Raw genomic sequence first — 20,118 nt, 5'->3', positions numbered from 1 at the left:
AATGATTCTCCTGCCTCTGCCTCTCGAGTAGCTGGAATTACAGGCACACGCCACCACGCCCAGCTAATTTTTGTATTTTTTCTAGCAAAGATAGGGTTTCACCATGTTGGTCAGGCTGGTCTCGAACTCCTGACCTCGTAATCCACCCACCTCGGCCTCCCAAAGTGCTGGGATTACAAGTGTGAGCCACCACGCCCAGCAGTTCTAAACCAGGTTTTTAGCACAAAATATGATTTTATGTTTAGAATAGCTGTGCTCATCTCAAAAGAATTCTCATGTTTTCAGCTTAAAATAGGAACCAACAGACTTAAAAACAAAAAAATTCCAGGTGGTTCTCATGGTACAGAATAAAAAGCCAGCCACACATCAGCACTGCTTGCTTGTAAAAGTTTTATCAATGCTCTCTGTTTTTGGCATAAGCATGTGCCATTTTAAAAAAAATTAATGGTGGGCCGGGCGCGGTGGCTCACGCCTGTAATCCCAGCACTTTGGAAGACCAAGGTGGGTGGATCACGAGGTCAGGAGATCGAGACTATCCTGGGTAAAACGGTGAAACCCCGTCTCTACTAAAAATTCAAAAAAAATTAGCCAGCCTAGTGGTGGGTGCCTGTAGTCCCAGCTACACAGGAGGCTGAGGCAGGAGAATGGCGTGAACCTGGGAGGCGGAGCTTGCAGTGAGCCGAGATCACGCCACTGCACTCTGTCGCCTGGGCGACAGAGCGAGACTCCGTCTCAAAAAAAAAAAAAAAAAAACTTAATGGTTAGAGAGATTATTACAGTGGTGAGATGATACGTCATTTAAAAAGTTTTGAAGACTATACTTTTCTCTATTAAAGTCTAATGAATTTTATTAGAAAGAAAACCTTAGAATTTTTAAAAAGGTACTAAGGAATTTTATTTCTAACATTTGTTCCATGTTAATCCCCCCAGTATGAATATAACAAAAACCTGAAGCAAAATGACAATGAAGTTGGAAAGACATTTTCTAAACTTGTTATAAAAGTGTGATTCTTGTCACTAGCCCACAATATTATATATTGTTTTATCATGCATGGGAATTTGTAGATTACTGAACCTACCCCTTCACTATCTCCACCTTCCCCTTCCTGCCTTTGATACTCCCTTTGCTTATAAGAATTTTTTTTTTTTTTTTTTTTTTTGAGACAGAGTCTCACTTTGTCACCAGGCTGGAGTGCAGTGGTGCAATCTCGGCTCACTGCAACCTCCGCTTCTTGGGTTCACGCAATTCTCCTGCCTCAGCCTCCCAAGTAGCTGGGACTACAGGCACACGCCACCACATCCAGCTAATTTTTGTATTTTTAGTAGAGACAGGGTTTCACCATGTTGGCCAGGATGGTCTTGATCTCTTGACCACCCATCTCAGCCTCGGCCTCCCAAAGTGCTGGGATTACAGCGTGAGCCACCACTCCCGGCTGCTTATAAGAATTTCCAGAAAACGTATGGCAAGTTAGGAGATGAAAATACCAAATTTATCTGATTAATTAGAAACTCTAGTTCATAAAAAGACATGGAAGCTGAGTGTGGTGATTCAGGTCTATAATCCCAGCACTTTGGGAGGCCGAGGTAGGAGGGTTGCTTGAGGCCAGGAGTTTGAGACCAGCCTAGATAACATAGTGAGACCCCATCACTATGAAAAATGTATTATTCCTCATCTTCTGTGGCAGAAGAATCACTTAAGCCCAGGAGTTTGAGACTGTAGTGGGCCATGTTTGTGCCACTGCCCTCCAGCTTGTGTGACAGAGTGAGACCATATCTCAAAAAACAAAACAAAAACAAACCAAACCAAAGAAACAAAAACAAAAGATAAACAAAACAAAATACCAATGAAAAAGATACAGAAAAATTTTTAAATAACACAAATGTAAGTTTCAAGCAGACTCTGATCTCTGGTGCTGTGTTTGAAATAGAAAAACTGCCAATATGTGACTAAAGTTTGTTTATTGTAATAATAGTTCTATCTTTAGAATTAATGATTACTCACTATTACTATAAAGACGTTTACTATATCAGAAAATAGAGCTTGCTACTGGATTTGAATAGAACAATTGCCAAAAACTTCACCTTCAGAATTTCCATCAGTAATCTCTAGCAAGTACTTGAGGATTTCTGAACCACCATTGTCCTTAGGGGGATCTGGAAAATAACCAAATGTCTTATTAGCAATAAAAGGATATTGATTTTTATTGGTAAACATCATCAGGACTCATAAAATCACACACCATTATACTATCTGAATTCTAGACTTGACCAAAAGGCAAAATAATTTATTCCACCAACTCCTTTGTTGAAAAAAAAAAAAAAGAAAAAAACAAACCAGGAATCTCTGAATACTATCAGATTATTCAAAGTTCTTAGATCTAGAAATGTCAAAGAGCATTCATGTAGTGAAATATGAACAAAAAACTCAGCACAAACTGATCAAGTCATTGAATTTACTTGAAGGTGCTCTTTAATATATTTGATGATTTTTATGTAAGACTATATGTTCATATTTCTTATTTTATTCTTTTTATTTCACTTATTTTATCAGTGACCAGATTCTTTTTTTTTTTTTTTTTCCATCTGAGATGGAGTCTTGCTCTGTTGCCTAGGCTGGAGTGCAATGGCGCCATCTCGGCTCAAGGCAACCTCCGTTTCCTGGGTTCAAGCGAGTCTCCTGCCTCAGCCTCCCGAGTAGCTGGGATTACAGGCGCCCGCCACTACACCTGGCTAATTTTTTTTGTATTTTTAGTAGAGACAGGGTTTCACCACGTTAGTCAGGCTGGTCTCGAACTCCAGACCTCAGGTGATCCACTCACCTCGGCCTCCCAAAGTGCTGGGATTACAGGCATGAGCCACCATGCCCGGCCAACAAGATTCTTTTGAGCGATGGAAAGGAACGGAAAGAGAAGTACAAAATTTATTGACAAAATAAATAAAATATCAAAATGGAATATGTCCATTCTAGCACAGTTTCCTACCATGCAAACTTTACATCCCAGGTGAATGTGGTATGAAACCAGAGGTGTGGATCAATGAGAACCAGTGCACCAGCAGACAGTCTGAGGAAGAAGGTTCTGGCTTATTACTAGAGCCCTAGGCACCTTGGGTATATAGTCTACCCATAACTCTGTGCCTACAGGAATTTTATTTTCTGAGCAGAAAAACACTTTCTTTGCAGTCTAATTTTGCAAAACTATAAAGAATGTACCCTTATCATCAGTCTGCCACTTCTATATTCTTAGACATAGTGGAGATTTTTCTAAAAAACCTTAAGTTTTACTTATACATAAATTTAGAATATTCACTTCCCCTCTCCTTCACCTGGTATTTCCATTAATGTATATACACTTCAGTAGTAGATATTTACAATAATAATTATAAAGTTAAATATTATAGCATATAGCTAATGAAAGTAAGTAGTGTTGACAGAACTTTCTGAGGTTCTTTGAGAGAAAAGCTCTATGGTCTGGCTAAAAGCACATCTAGATTTGTATCATTTCTCTGAATTAGATCCATCTTTTGGCAAAACAGAAATCCTAATAATTCTAGCTCACAATTATTAGGTAACTTGAAACAGTTACATGTCTCAGTGGTTGGTGTAATAATGTTTTAAATTCTCCTTATATTACCTGGCTGCAAGGTAAAATTTAAGATTTCAACTTTTTTTTTGCCTATTAGTTAATATTATTATGACATTAGTAAAAATGATACGCATAACGCTTTTACATATTAATTGTCAACCTTCTAATTGTATGCATTTTATTGAAATAATTCACACAGCAGAGGTGAGGCACAATATCCTTTTACCTGACAACCTCAAACTCCTTATGAACTTTAATACGAAAATTTCCCAAAGTTCAAGACTCTGGTTACACAACAAACACCAATGGAAACAAAACTATCCCTAATTCGTTGCAACTTAAACATTCTGTATGCTAAAGTTTACTTAACAAACCTAAATTTTGAAATTTATTTTCAATATTAACTTTATAAATCAAAATTTTTCTATTAAGTATTGCTAATTTTTTAAGGATGAACTATTGAAGAATGAACGATGCATGCAGAGATTACTACATTCAAATCCATACCTTAAATATATAGGAGAAAAAATATGTAATACAGGAAAATCAGAGTAAATGAGATACTCTTAAAAATCATCCATTTTAATTTCCACTAAAATTTAATTGCCCATTATGATTACATTTTAATGAAATTGTCCATTCCAATTTGTAGAATTCTCAGGATGTTTCTCACATATATATTCCGAATGCAGAAAACTTCTGCAAATACCATCCACAAATTTTTTGGCTTGTCACTACTAAAATTAATCATTTTAAAAAAATCTATCAAAAGAATAAAAAAACAGCAGCAGCAGCAGCAGCAGCAAAACATACCCCATTTGACACTAAAGCCATGAGATGTAACTGGGCCTTTGACAAGCGGTCTGGTAGGAGGTCCAGGCCTGTCAGGACTTGTCGTACAAACAAGAACTTCGCTTGGACAGCTTTTTCCTTCCGTATTAGAAGCAGTCAGCTAGAACACAACCAAGGAAACGTTAACATGCTTTAGTTATCAGGGATCATTAAATTAATGGTCACTTTTTAACATGGTGAGATTAAGGCACCCATAAACTCAGACACACACATTTTTTTCTCTTTCAACTCAAGTATTGATTTAACAGTATTTATTTTATAAATCATTTACTGTATAGTTGGTTATTAACAATTAAAAATAAAATCGGCCGGGCACGGTGGCTCACGCTTGTAATCCTAACACTTTGGGAGGCCGAAGTGGGTGGACCACCTGAGATCAGGAGTTCGAGACCAGCCTGACCAACATGGAGAAACCCTATCTCTACTAAAAGTACGAAATTAGCTGGGCGTGGTGGCACATGCCTGTAATCCCAGCTACTCAGGAGGCTGAGGCAGGAGAATCCCTTGAACCTGGGAGGCAGAGGTTGCAGTGAGCCAAGATCACGCCATTGCACTCCAGCCTGGGCAACAAGAGTGAAACTCCATCTCAAAAAATAAATAAATAAAAATAAAAACCATAAGGTGGGTTTTAAAGATACTTTTACCCTTTCAAAAAGACATGATAAAACAAGTATGTCATCACCTGGTTTGTATTGTTTTGTGAAAGGAAAATATGGGGGTGGGGGGGGACATAAAAATAGCCCCACTTTTTAAAGAATAGGGCAATGCCACCTTGTGGAGAAATGTTAGCAGTATAGCTATGTTCTCATAGCCAGCATCGATAACAAGGGTTTTAAAAAATATGTTAAAAATTATCATTTCCCTCAAATAGTCACATACTGCATTTGATAATTTGGCAACTATTTATTGAGTGATTGCTATGTGCCAAATAATAGCATTTGGTCCCCGACTTAGAGAAGAACGTGTGGAATCAGAAGACAATCGTATCTTCCAAAATGCCCACTTGTCATACTAGAAAATACAATGCTGCAGAATATCGTTTTGATCTCTTAGTGATCATAAAGTCATATTCACTTTTTTGGCTACTACACATAGTCCTATAGTAATATTAATGGTGGCTGTTAATGACCAAAGACAGCCCAGGTGGGGAGGGGGTGGGTCATGAAAGAGAAAATTAAAAACAAGGGAGGAAAAATAAATGGGCAGAAGAGCAAAGGAAAGTGAAGAGCAAAGAGACTGCTCGAAAGGAAAAAGGTATAGAGTGCAGGTGAGTGACAGGTGCACTCCAGCATCTGGTGTGTCTCTTCCCAGATGAGGGCACCTGGCCATGCTGTAAATGCAATTTATTACAGCACATGATGACAATTTTTGTGCTCACAAGTTGGTTTTAAAATTAAAGCATGGGCCAGGCGCAGTGGCTCACGCCTGTAATCACAGCACTTTGGGAGGCCGAGGCAGGCGGATCACAAGGTCAGGAGATTGAGACCAGCCTGGGCAACATGGTGAAACCCCTGTCTCAACTAAAATACAAAAAAAAAAAAAAAAAAAAAAATTAGCCGGGCATAGTGGCGCACGCCTATAGTCCCAGCTACTCGGGAGGCTGAGGCAGGAGAACTGCTTAAACCCGGGAGGCAGAGGTTGCAGTGAGCCGAGATCGTGCCACTGCACTCCAGCCTGAGTGACACAGAGAGACTCTGTCTCAAATGAATAAATAAAGCATGGTGTGCACTTTATAAATGTTACTTTCAAAATGTAAAGTGCTGTGAACTTCATTTTTTAACCTGTAGAGTCAATCTGACATGGTAAATGGTGAAACAGAAAACAGTTTCATTTTTAAGCAGTTCAGGTAGCAAAATGACTGACTCACCCTGAATTTATACTGTGTGCTTCTTTTGAGATTTTTCACAGTACAGGTTAAATCCTCTCCAGTGTATTTTGGGTGGAAAAGGTTATCCTGAAAAGGCAAAGCCAGGAAGAAACATCAGTATAAAAAATTCTGGGCATTAAATACCTTTGAATACAGGATTTTTATACTGCCTTTCCCTATCATCATCAGCAACTGGCCAGAGGTCTGGCAGCTACAGCAAAAGAGAAAAATCAGAAGCCCAGAGTATTGTGGATAGCACTTGAGCTTTAAATAAAAATTTATCTCCATCACACTGTAATTTCTCCTGGGTCTGGTCAAATTTATTGTGACAAAGGAGTTAAGCACTTTTTGAAAATACATTTAACATTTTTAATGTTGTCATGAAAAAAGCCCTTTGCACCGAGGTCTTTACTATCAAGCTGCAAATGTGCTATGCAGTAAGTGTGGCTGAGCTTCCTGACCACACAGTGCCCTCTTCTGGCCATGGGAGAAAGGACAGCTTAGATGGGAAAGGGCATAATCCTTTAGGAGGGCAAACATTCCACTAAAAGTTGAATTCGGGGTCAATAGTTCTATCTCTATCATTCTATCATTCACTCATCAAAATACTACTTAGCACCTTCTCTGTGTTGGGCTGTCCTCTAGGCTCTAAGGATTCAGCACTGCCCAAGAACAGAAAAGGCCTTGCCCACAAGCAGCTCACATTCCAGTGGAAGAAGACAATACAGAAAAGCTGCTACATATGTCACATGGTGTTAAGTGCTATGACAAAAACTAAAGCCAGGTAGGAGGATACAGTGGTGGAACTAGTGAGGGCTTTCTACAGCTGCTGGAGGTAAATATGGTAGCCATATGTGGCTCTTTGAATTTAAGTTTATTACAGTTAAAAACTCAGTACTGGCTGGGCGTGGTGGCTCACAACTGTAAGCCCAGCACTTTGGGAGGCTGAGGTGGGCAGATCACCTGAGGCTGGGAGTTCGAGATCAGCCTGACCAACATGGAGAAACCCTGTCTCTACTAAAAATACAAAATTAGCCAGGCATGGTGGTGTGTGCCTGTAATCCCAGCTACTCAGGAGGCTGAGGCAGGAGAATCACTTGAACCTGGGAGGCAGAGGTTGCAGAGGGCCAAGATTGCACCACTGCACTCCAGCCGGGGCAACAAGGTGAAACTCCATCTCAAAACAAACAAACAAGCACAAACCCTCCATGCTACAGGCCAACAAGCATATGTCAGGTGCTCAAGAGTTGTACGTGTATAGGTGCCACCATACTGGATGGCACAAATTATAAAATATTTCCATCATTGCAGAAAGTTCTATTGGGTGGTGCTGTTCTACAGGGTGATCAGGGAAGGACTGTCCAAAGAAATGACATATGAGAATAGACCCGAAGAAAATGAGGGAAGGGAGTCAAAGACATCTGGAAAGGCATTCTGGCCAGAAGGCAGAACTGCAAAGGCCTTGAGGCCACAGCACACATGGTGTGTTTAAAGAACTGATTAGAGGCTGGCCGGGCGCGGTGGCTCACATCTGTAATCCCAGCACTTTGGGAGGCCGAGGAGGGCAGATCACCAGGTCAGGAGATCGAGACCATCCTGGCTAACATGGCGAAACCCCGTCTCTACTAAAAATACAAAAAAAAACTTAGCCGGGCATGGTGGTGGGCGCCTGTAGTCCCAACTACTTGGGAAACTGAGGCAGGAGAATGGCGTGAACCTGGGAGGCAGAGCTTGAGGTGAGCCAACATCACGCCACTGCACTCCAGCCTGGGTGACAGAGCGAGACTCCATCTCAAAAACAAAACAAAACAAAACAAAACAAACAGAACAGACTAGAGGCTGGTAAGACTAGTGAGTGGAAGCAACACGGACAGTAATGGAGAGCCCAATCACACAGGACCTTGTGGGCATTGTAAGAGCTCTAGGGATTTTACTCTGAAAAAGAGGGGAAGGCACTGAGATAGGAAGGATTCTGAACAGGGTGCTGACACGATCTATTTGTATTTTACAAGATGATGTTCTCCACCCAGGCTTTGTATGGAGAACAGACTGAAGCCTAGTAAGGATGAAGTTAGGAATATTAAGAGGCTATAATCCAATAACAATATTATGTTACTGCAATAATCCACGGGTGAGATGAGTGGCTCATAAAAGGGCAGTAGCTGTGGAGATAAAAAATGGGTTATTTCTAAATAATTTCTAAGGAAGATTCAAAAGGATTTTCTGATTATATATAGGATCAAGGATGACTCCAAGAGTTTTTGCTTCCCCAGCTGAAAGGATGGAAATGTCATTTACAGAGATGGGAAAGAACAGGCTGGTGTTGGTAGTGGTGGTGACAGAGGTAGAAATAAAGAGTTTGGCTTTGAACTTATGCAGTTAATCTAATTTCATGGTGCCCTGTAGCTATAGTAATACTGACTTGTACAAAACACAGAGAAGTATAAAATCTGTAAAACTCACATTTTCATCCTCCTGAATTTCCAAGGTGTAGGTGATCACTTCCTCAGGTGAACAGCCTTCTGGCTTACTCCACTGCAACGTGACCCATGTGATACCGGCTCGAACCAGCCTTGGTGCAGAAGGCATCTGAGGGATATTTCCTAATGTGTAGCACACCACCTCTTGGCTGTAACCACTGTAGAGAAAGAAAGTGAGGCACACAGTTAAAAGCATGTGAAGAGGCTTGGCATTTTAAAAGAGGAAGGCTCAGCCTGCAAACTACCCAACTCAGCCTAGCAGGTAGAGTAAGCAAAGCCAGGTAAGGATGCTGTGTGTGATATTCCCTATAACCACCTTCAGCTTCCCCATCCCCCACCCCATGATCTTCTACTAGACACACACACCAAGTCACAGGACAATATACAGTTGGCCTTCTGTATCCTTGGGTTCTGCATCTTGAGTCCACGTGAATGAAGTGACGTGTGGGCATTCTATTGGATATTATAAGCAAGTTAGAGAAGATTTAAGGAGGGAAGGATGAGTGTAGGTTATATGCAAAGACTATGCCATTTTATATCAGGGACTGGGGCATCCATAGATTTTGGTATTCATGGCAGGGAGGTGGGGGAAGTCCTGAAACCAATCCCCTGTGGAAACTGAAGGACAACTGTACTTAAGAATTCATTTTCCCCCTCAAAAGCACTGGAAAGAAGGCATAGCACAATGCAATGTTTATCAAGTTACGGGTCAAGAAGCCTTCAAATCAATGTGAGCAACAAATATTTGTTGATGAAATAATGTTTTACAAATATATACAGTGCTGTTTTTCGCAAGTTTGTGGATACTTCCAATTCATTTAAAAATTCTTGAACCATAGAAGGCTTTGTATCGGTATTTTTTTCAACCAGTGAACTCTAAAACTGTAATGGCTACAATGGTGGTGGAGGCAGGTCTGCAAGACTTTGTGATGTTAAAAAGAGGTTCTTTAGGTTGGAAAGTGAGTTGGGGACCACTGATGTGCAAAACCTTTAAGAAGATTTCAACAAGCAGTGATGAAAGAAAAAGATTTTTCCCTTAATCAAGAGTTACCCCGCAAGTGCAATTGAAACGCGGTCTTTTCAAAGCCTCTTTAATCAATTGATACCTTACAGTACACCCGTTCTTGCCTTTCTCATACAGACTAGAGGCCTCTAAGACAGTCCAGGTATTCTCCAATTCCGTATCTGCCCTGGGCTTGACAACAATGGCCGGCCCAGCATCTCTTTCTTTGTACCAGGAAACACTCACATAATTGAAAAAGGGCAACTGAATGAAAAGCTTGCTCTAAAGTAATAAAAGAAAAAGGCATGTGATCTAAAATAAAGCTCCAAGAGGAATTCCTTTCAAAATCTGTACTGCTATCTTCACTTTGGTTCTTAGAGACCCCTAGTGGGGCCTTTGCAATACAGCTTCCAAGACTGCAGAGGCCACAGTGACATTCACCAGCTTAAAGGAGGCCTTCTCTCCTCTGATTAGGATTCCCTCTTGGAAAACCTCCAGTTGATTTAGTGTGGAGGCAGCAGGCTTCCTCATGCCTTCGGGTCATGTAAAAGAAGGCTCAAGATCACCATCCAAAGGCTGAAGGGCAAGAGGACAAGGAAACGTCATACCTGGTGCCAATGTCGTTTCGAGCGGCCAGCCTGAATGTGTACCCCATTGCCGGACAAAGCTTTGTCAACTTGCAGTGCTTCTGGCTCCCGAAGAAGCACTGTCTGAAACCACTATTTCTTTTTCCCTAAAAGTAAACAATGAAACAATGCATATACTTAAAAAAAAAAAAAAAAACAGATAACCCCAAATGAAGGAGCATCTTGAACATCTTGAATAACTGTTTCATTTCCTAGTTTGAATGAGCCAAAACAATAGAAACTTACAGGGAAGTGTCCATGTTGCAAATAAAGCATTCTACGATGAAATCTCATCTCTAACATAAAGGCACTACAGAAAATTCTGTAATTGAGACAGGTAATTTACTGTACCTGTGGTATATCTAAAGTGGTTTTTTTGGTTAATAAAATAAAAAAAGGTCCTTTCAGGCACAAGACGATGCTCCAGTTAACGATCACAAATTTCTAAGATCCTCCTCCTTACTTGGATTGGCCCAAACTGCCCAGCCTGATCAACCAAGAGTCTACTGCATCCACAGAGGGGTCACTGGCTCTGAAAATACACAGCCTTTCCCAGTTAACTCCTGAGCACCTAAAGACTCGTCTCTGCAGCTGAGTGTGCCATACAAGGCCCTCTCCAGCTGTATCTCTCTTGCCATGCAGTGGCCTCCAATACCTTCACAAGTACATTCTAGTGATGGTGAGTTGTTTCTTCACTGATCGCTGATACTGGTCACAAACCTTTGAATCATTTTGTCCGCGTCTGCTCTGCTCGTAACAGTGCTTTGGACAAACTGGGAGCTCAATCAATGCTTGCAGGGTAGAAGTGAATGATAACCACTTGGAACATTGGTTGAATTAATCTATGTATATTATAGTCACTCTAAGTTTCTTGTCAGGCTAGAAATGTATTTTGAATGCCTTCCTAGCCTTACATGATACTTCAAATTCGTTGAAGTAAAAATAAAACACTCTAGTGGGGTCTCGTATTAGGTCCAACAAGTAAGAAAAAAGCCTAACCGTCCTATGCCATACTCAGAGGCATGTAATACTCTTATCAGTAGTTTGTTAGAATATTTCCTACCCATATCCACATTATCTTACTATCTTATCCATGTTCATGCAAAAGAAAACCATATGCTAACATTGAATGGATCTTAGCATTCTAATTGGACAGGCCCACGGCCTTGAGCAATGTGTCTGAAGTTCTCAATTTACTTTACAAAAAACAAAGCAAGCACATTTTTTACGTAAACAAATTTAAGCATCTCCTTCCTTTCAGCAGGTCTCCAAATACCACTAAAACACATTCCAGGTGGTTTTAATGAAAAATAAAATGAACACACCACTAGCTTGACTGTCACTACGGTAAACACATTAAAAACAACCACACCGGCCGGGCGTGGTGGCTCATGCCTGTAATCCCAGGACTTTGGGAGGCTGAGGTGGGCAGATCACAAGGTCAGGAGATCGAGACCATCCTGGCTAACACAGTGAAACCACATCTGTACTAAAAATACAAAAACAAAATTAGCCAGGCGTGATGGCGGGCGCTGGTAGTCCTGGCTATTCGGGAGGCTGAGGAGGGAGAATGGCGTGAACCTGGGAGATGGAGCTTGCAGTGAGCCGAGATCGCGCCACTGCACTCCAGCGTGGGCGACAGAGATTCCGTCCTCCTGCCCTGCCCCGCCCCCCCCAAAAAAAAAATCACACCACATTCATCCTCCTCAAAGGAACCCCTTCCCCACCCACCTCCTACAGCCAGGAAGCGCCTTTCCCAATGGAAGGGAGTGGGAGTTCTAACAGTCTTTAAGATTGAAAGTTCATTTTATCAAGGGTTCATTCAAGGTGCATTCAGGTGCAACTTGGCGGCTGAGTTGGGGGAGTGCAGCAAGTAAAGCCTGACATTTCTCAGTTGCTCCTTGAGTGAACTCACTATGTGGCTGGCATGTCACACACTATGCTTACTTCAACCTTGAGTGTTGAGGTTGAGGAAGATGATATATTCATATGCATACACTTGAATAATTACACCCAGCATCCGATTACACTCTGTGGGAGCCCTGGTATGTGTCGTATCCATTTCAGGCTGTGGCATGATCTACCTTCTTTCCTCCTCTATTTCTGAACTCAGAGTAAACAGTGCAAGAAAGGCACATCCTGCCATGGCGGAAGCTCTCATCCCTTCCAAACCCCGTGTTGGCTCCCCTTCAATGCCTAATTTTTCCTATTTCTTTATTTGGTCTCCTTTCCCCTTTTCTTGTGCTTAGAACTGTAGCCAGTAAAAAAAAGTCACTCTCTTAATAGGTTAATTTGCTTTATTTAATACAGTAGAAACCAGACTGTTTGTGGCTCAAACGAGAAAAAGAGTGGGGAGGGTTCAAAAGGGAGAAATGACTTTTAAGAGAGCCAGAGCACTCGGGCTCACTAAAGAATTAGGAGAAGGGGCACTGTGTGACCTTTAAGACGTATTCCCATATTGCTAAGATTTAAAAAAATTCGACTTGTGAAAGAAGTAAAAATGGCGCCAGTGCACTCCAGCCTGGGCGACAGAGCAAGACTCCATCTCAAAAACAAACAAACAAAAAAGAAATCTTGGAGTCAGGAACAACTGTTAAAATCAGGAACAACTGCTAAATAAACTCCAACCCATATAGAGAAAGCATGCCAAACTTTCTATCATAACAACTTCCAGGATGTACTACTATGTGCATAAACTTAGGGACATCTAGAAAGATCCAGAGTTGTTAAAACCTTGGGAATTAAGTTTTGGAAGCATTATCTGTAGAGTCTGTAGAGGTAAGAATACAAATATTTGACAGTTAAAGAATTAAGGCTTATTGATGAATTTTTAGAAGTCATTGAGAATAAAACAAAAACAAGGGAAAGTAGGTTAAAATATTTCAGACATGAGAGAAGTTTTGAATAAATGAACATATTCATGTATAACATGAAGTTTAATATAAAAGGCATATCTGGGCCGGGTGTGATGGCTCACGCCTGTAATCCCAGCACTTTGGGAGGCCAAGGCAGGTGGATCACTTGAGGTCAGGAGTTTGAAACCAGCCTGGCCAACATGGTGAGACCCCATCTCTACTAAAAATACAAAAACATTACCCGGGAGGGGTGGTAGATGCCTGTAATCCCAGCCACTTGGGAGGCTGAGGCAGGAGAATTGCTTGTACCTGGGAGGCAGAGGTTGCAGTAAGTCAAGATCACGCCACTGCACCCCAGCCTGGGCGACAGAGCGAGCTTCTGTCTCTAAAATAAAATAAAATAAAATGCATATCTGGAAAGAAAAGAATTAATGTTCACAAAAGTCACTGCAGTACAAAAGTGATCTGCAGCTGAGAAGTTAACAAGTGAACTGGAGAAGGCCACTGGCTCCAGTGATCCGATGCCAGCATGCTGGTCTGTCTACTGCGCCAGGCTCTCGGACGGCTCTGGAGCTTAAGCATTCGAGTAGAGTAAGTCCATGTTCAAAGGCATAGAAGATTTGGAGAATCTGTTCATAAAACAAGACGGGTCCCAGGTTGCAAATAGCATTTATAAACAAAACATTTTCCTGTTCTTGTTGACAGAAATGGAGTTAAAAAAGAAAAGAGCTAATGCTTTAGAGGATTGAAAGATTCATACAAACTGACAGGAGTGATAAAGTGAATGTTTATCATTGTTTATCAGAAGTTAAGTATATCCAAATCATTCCTGTCAGCGAAGTTTTAGAGACGGTAAATGACAACTTTCATATTTTATAGGCTGTTTAGCTCCCAGAGATTTTGAGAGATTATAATCTATGGCACGTTCCCGCCTTTAAAAAATCTAATTTAGACTACACAGGATTACTGAGATACACTGACTTGACTTCAGAAACTTAGTTTTTAATAATTTAAATTCAGTCTTGTTCAAAGTTCCCTACTAAAATATGGCTGTAATAGAAATGGGTAGCATCCTGACACTTTTCAGACCTGTTGTCATTAATGATCTGGTCAAACACAGGCAGCAGGGACAGCCATGACCTAGGCCTAATCCTAGCCAGCTAGGGCTGCTAGGCCACTTGTGGTGTGTCACACAGAGGAGAGTAAGAGCTTTCAAAGCGGCTGCCAGGGCCTGGGAGTCAGCTGGTCCGCAGGGCTGAGGGAAGAGACTCCTAGCTGCACTCCACTTCTCTGCGCGTTGGTGGGTCAGGTTCGCAGAACATGAGCAGTCAGGATCAGAACCTCTACGGTGAGACTGGAGTCCCTGTTCTCGGTGGGGGATGGAAAAGACACTTCGCCTGAATTAGAGAAACCGGTCAGAGTGAGCACCATTGGTCATTCTGGAACAGACCTAGCCAATGGGCTACTGACCTCACTGGACACGAACCAATATAACTCCAGCCAGTTCTGGCCTAACTTTCTACTGCCAGTGTCTGTGAGCCAAAAAAGGGCAGATTTTCAGGGTTCACTGGCTTGTTTCCATTTTGCAATCTTGGGCATGCCCAAATGCTTGTTTCTGCAGCTCAGACCAAGTTCATTCAAGGGCAAGGTTAATCTTTACTACAATGTGAAGAAATCTTGGAGTACAAACCAACTGTGTGCAGATAAACCTCGAGGTGCTCAATCTGGCGCAGGATGACGCACTGCAAACGTGGGTTGTTTCCTTTCGCAAGCTGAGTGTTCCTCTTCACACTCAACCTAATTCACAGTTGTTGCTTATCTATCCTTCATTCCACACCCAGACCTAGCCTGAGAGCACCAATTCATCACCCTGGGGTAATGTTTTCCAACCAGGGACGAGGGTGTTTTGTCTACCACTTCTGGTCAAAACTGCTCTCCAGGAAAGGACTTGGCTCACCAGTAAGTCGACTCATATTCACAGCATGCATCAGATCAGCCCTTCCCAAGCCTGGGATCCCAGCTTTACCTCTTTCTCCTTTCTAGTCATCAAACAGAAATACATTGCGTATTATCCACATTCCAGACACCACTGGATCGTCCTACTCTCTGTTCCGTCCAGCGTGCCTTGTGCAGACCTGATGTCATCATAACTCTTACCACAGAGTTCACCTGTCCTAAACTGGACACCTCATTTATCTGAACCTGGGGGGTGCCTCTTTCATTTTGAGATTCACATACTAAAGGAAGTCATCACCTTTGGGGGGAAGTCCCAGCCTAATAACGCTTAGAATATTACATACTCTATGAGCATCTGCCTCCCCTTTGCTTCATCCTCACCCTCACTCACTTTTTAGAAGGGCCATACATTTTTGGTTTCAAGTCCTAATAACAATGGGAGTCTAGATGTTGTTCTTCTTCCTACAGGGTCCTGCTAAATTCTGAAGAATGGCAATAACCTCCAACTTTTAGCCAGACTATGAAAGGCTCCAAACACAGAAAAACAGGGGCAAGAGAAGGGAGCTTGGAGAGTATATAAAAAGCACTATGTGGCTACATAGCAGAGAATGATCAACCCCTGAAAACATTTCCAAGATGTGATCATAATCTCAGGGACAAAGACTTTTTCTTTTTCCCCCACAAGGGAGAAATACTGTTTCCAAATATTCTTTTTTTTTTTTTTTTTTGTGAGAGACAAGGTGTCTCACTCTGTTGTTCAGGCTAGAGTGCAGTGGTACAAACAGACCATAGCTCACTGTAGCCTCAAACTGCTGGGCTCAAGGGATTCTCCTGTCTCAGCCTCCTGAGTAGCTAGGATTATAGGCATGCACCACCACACCTGGCTAAATTTTCAATTTTTTTCTTTTTGGTAGAGATGGGCTGATCTCGAACCCCTGACCTCAAGCTATCCTTCCTCCTGAACTAGGCTTCCCAAAGTGCTGGGATCACAGGTGTGAGCTACCATGTCCAGCTCTGCCATTCTCTAAAATGAAATTTGGGGATAAATTATAAACAAAAAATATTTTAAATATTTTAAGGAACATCTTTATTTTTTCTTTTACCCCCTTACTATCTACTTGAATATTTTTCAATTTCTTTCAAATTTGTAGTTAAAAAATGAAAACTACCTGTTAAAGATTTTAAATACATTTATATTCCCTGCAAAAAACAAACAAACAAACAAAAACTAAAACACTTTGCTGCACTATCATGAGTTACCTGAGGGAACAGAATACACGATCCTGCTTTTCAAGTACAACTGAGGCAGAGACATTAACTGGAAATAAACAGTCTGTTTGGGTTCCCTGCCCTTATCACTAAGAGAGCAGGCAGAATGATCTCTTCCATCTGCTGAGAAGATTGGTATTTGAGAGCCACTGAGGCATGTCTCACTGGCTGGCTGAGTAGCACTGGCTATGAGGTATGAGGCCCATCCTGTCACTGTATTTCTGGGTACACATTTTCTCCCCCCTCCCTGTCTCCGGAATACTCAGAAAAGAATCAGGGAAAGGAAAAAGTTACGTTGTACTTTTAAAGTATATGACCTTATATCTAACAGTCTTAGGTTATAGTACCTAAAAAACTGTATGTGCTATACAAAGATAAAGAAAAAAATATTTGTTAATGGTTTCTCAGGACCAAAAGGAGACAAGAGAAGTCTTATACCACAAGTGGTTACTTTAAACGTGTCTAAAAATTATCTGATTCCCTATCCATTGAGAAACAAAGTCTAAGTCTATGTCCCTTTCCCTTGAATGTGGGTGGTCTTGTGACTCTCTTGTAACCAAAAGGCTGGAGTGGAAATGAAGCCAAGGCTGGGTCTGGAAAGGTGTTACAGCTTCTGACTTTTGCTGGGACACCTGATTTTCGATTCTCACTACCCTGAAGCTGCCACGCTGTGTGGGAGCCCCAGGCCATGTGAAGAGCCCCAGACAGGTCCAGTCCAAAGTGAGCACTGATGCTAGACTTGTGAGTGAAGACACTGCCAGAAGATTCCAGTCCCCAGCCAATGAGCCCTCCTCGCTGAAACTCTAAATATGATAGAGCACAGAGATGCCACTCCCCAGTGCCCTGTCCAAATCCCTAACCCAGAATCCACAAGCATAAGAAAGTGATTGTTTGAAGCCTCTAAGTTTTGGGGTAATTTGTTATGCAATATTACATTCATCTATTTTGATGTCTATATATGTTTATAGCATGAAGTTTACCCCTCTGAATTTCTGCAAACTTTTATAAATTCCTCCTACACTGTAAACAGCTAGAAGGTGGGGGAATGTAATGTGCATGCTAGCATACAAAATAAATGTCTGGCTTGGCGTGGTGGCTCACACCTGTAATCCTGGCACTTTGGGAGGCCAAGGTGGGCGGATCACCTGAGGTCAGGAGTTTGAGACCAGCCTGGCCAATATGGTGAAACCCCATCTCTACTAAAAAAAAAATATAAAAAATAAATAAATAATAAACAAAAAATACAAAAATACAATAATTAGCCGGGTGTGGTGATGCATGCCTGTAATCCCAGCTACTCGGGAGGCTGAGGCAGGAGAATTGCTTGCACCCAGGAGGCAGAGGCTGTAGTGAGCTGAGACTGTGCCACTGCACTCCAGCCTGGGCAACAGAGCAAGACCCTGTCTCAAAACAAAACAAAAACAAAAACAAAATAAATGTGTAACAGATGACGGGTCCTATTTTCTACATGCACTTAGTACGTGCCTTTTCTTTCAAAGCCATCCACCAAAGTAAGGACCTCTCTGAATAATTTTAAAAGTTATTTTTGTATAAGCTAAAAATAGAACCAGACTCCTAGACGATGAAGATCAACCAAAATTGCCAATCAATGGCTATGCAGTTACTTCATCTTACAGAATCACATTTTAGATCGAAATAAGACTTTTAATAATGCTATCCCAAACTTAGAGAACTCTTGGGAGATTTTTAAATCCAGACACGCAATGGTCTCTAGGGGACAGTTTAGGTATGACATAGCCTAAAACCACAGGAGTCAACAAATAAAATAACATTTCAAAGGACTTCCTCATGTAACCAGCTTTCCACCTCTCTCTCTGGGTATCTGTTTACAAACATATAAGAGTTCCAGTGGAGAAACAAATTTACAGATGGTCTACCTACTTGAAAACTGGCAGCTAAGTATATAAAAAGTATTTGATTAAGATCGTAAAATGCAACTAATATTTAGAGTATGTTTAAAAATATATTTGTTGTGTTGATTTGTAAAAGTGTGTAGTTGAAAGACTGAAAACAACAACAAAAGAACTTTTTCAAGTTAATTTTTCTTCTTTACTAACTTAGTATCCTCATAAAGCTTTCCTCAGTACTTGGGAAGATGAATCCTCTAAATGGGCTGGTTTCCCATTAAGGAACACAACTCCTGGCCCATTCTATACATGTAACTCACACACATTCCAATTAATTCAGGCTACAGTGTTTTCCTGCCAGTGTAATTCCGTAGACTGTGGGGGCTGTGGCTGCTCTGGCTAACATTTCTAATTATCCTGGCACTAACAACACTAGAAGTGGGTATTTCCAACACTACTGGCACTAATAGATGAAGCTGGCTGATATTTTCAACTGCTTTTAAATTAATAGATTGGAAACGATACTTCCTGTTCCTCTTTATAACTACTTCATTCCTGGCACAAGATTAAGAATGGCCAACACAAGGATGCTGGAATTCATGGTGAATTTTCTCCCTTTGGTCTTGTGACTTACTCCTCCTGATGTTTTCTTGATATGTGGTATCTTTCCACTGTCCTCCTTCTCTTTCAGATTTTTTTTTTTTTTGAGTCAGAGTCTCACCCTGTCGCCCAGGCTGGAGTGCAGTGGAACAATCTCGGTTCACTGCAACCTCCATCTCCCAGGTTCAAGCAATTCTCCTGCCTCAGCCTCCCAAGCAACTGGGATTACAGGTGTGCACCACCACGCCTGGCTAATTTTTGTATTTTTAGTAGAGACAGGGTTTCACCATGTTGGTCAGGCTAGTCTCTAACTCCTGACCTCAGGTGATCCACCTGCCTCGGCCTCCCAAAGTGCTGGGATTACAGGTGTCAGCTACTGCGCCTGGCCTCTTTCAGATTCTTCCACAGCCATGCCTGCTGCCTTCCTGAGCTGCTCTTACCAGGTTTGGTAACTGTCTGCTAAATAAGTTCCATGAAGCTGGTTATCAGTTGTCATGTGCTTGTGGCCCACGGCTGCTGAATCCAGACATGGGCTGAAGGATTCTGGGCTGGCCATTCTCTGTTAATAGTATAGCTCAACCTGTCAGAAACTGCAACGATACATAAAAAATAGAGTTGCACTGGCGAACTGAACTACGGCCAGGCTCTAAGATTTAGTCTGCTAGAGTGTCTATATTTAGAAGCTGTTCCAGCACTGGCTGATCCTAGGCAACATCAAAGATAAATGTTGGCTTCAGAAATAAAAGAGCACATATGTGTTCAGCATAACCATATATGAGAGGCTCCTAACAGGGAGGGAGGGACGCTCCGCATTTGGGTGGACTCAGAAGTTCCTCGTGCCAAACCCCACTCTTCCCCCAGGGACACCTCTTTCATTTTATTGCACTCTCTGGCACAAAGGATGTTTCAAAGGTAAGAAAGGTGGGTGGGATGATTTGTGGTTCCATGTTATCAAATAAACAGGGAGGCATTTTATCCCTCAGCACATTAGTTTTTCTGTAAGAGGGGAGGCTTGGCTGCCTGAAATAGCCAAGGATGATCACTAGGTCTTCTGGTTTAAACAAACGCACAAAGAAAATTTTCCTATATATTTCTCCAAATATTGAGGTTCATCTGTTGTCAAATGCTTTGAGGGGATCGATGTGTTAAGACTGTCTC

The 20,118-nt window shown here is 41.6% G+C and overlaps 1 protein-coding gene across 7 annotated transcripts in view; it reads right to left on the bottom strand.

Moving 5' to 3' along the window:
- Nucleotides 1-20,118, bottom strand: part of FNDC3B (fibronectin type III domain containing 3B) — a 361,400-nt gene that overhangs the window by 61,092 nt on the left and 280,190 nt on the right. For all 7 annotated transcript variants that reach the window (NM_001132462.2, XM_054550321.2, XM_009239511.4 and 4 more), the window contains 5 exon segments: nt 2,083-2,154; nt 4,398-4,536; nt 6,304-6,390; nt 8,767-8,941; nt 10,395-10,519. In NM_001132462.2, the coding sequence (NP_001125934.2) occupies nt 2,083-2,154; nt 4,398-4,536; nt 6,304-6,390; nt 8,767-8,941; nt 10,395-10,519 (598 nt within the window).

Source organism: Pongo abelii, chromosome 2 (assembly GCF_028885655.2).
Source record: "Pongo abelii isolate AG06213 chromosome 2, NHGRI_mPonAbe1-v2.0_pri, whole genome shotgun sequence".
NCBI classification, from domain to species: Eukaryota; Metazoa; Chordata; class Mammalia; order Primates; family Hominidae; genus Pongo; species Pongo abelii.
This window is presented reverse-complemented; position numbering and strand designations above follow the sequence as displayed.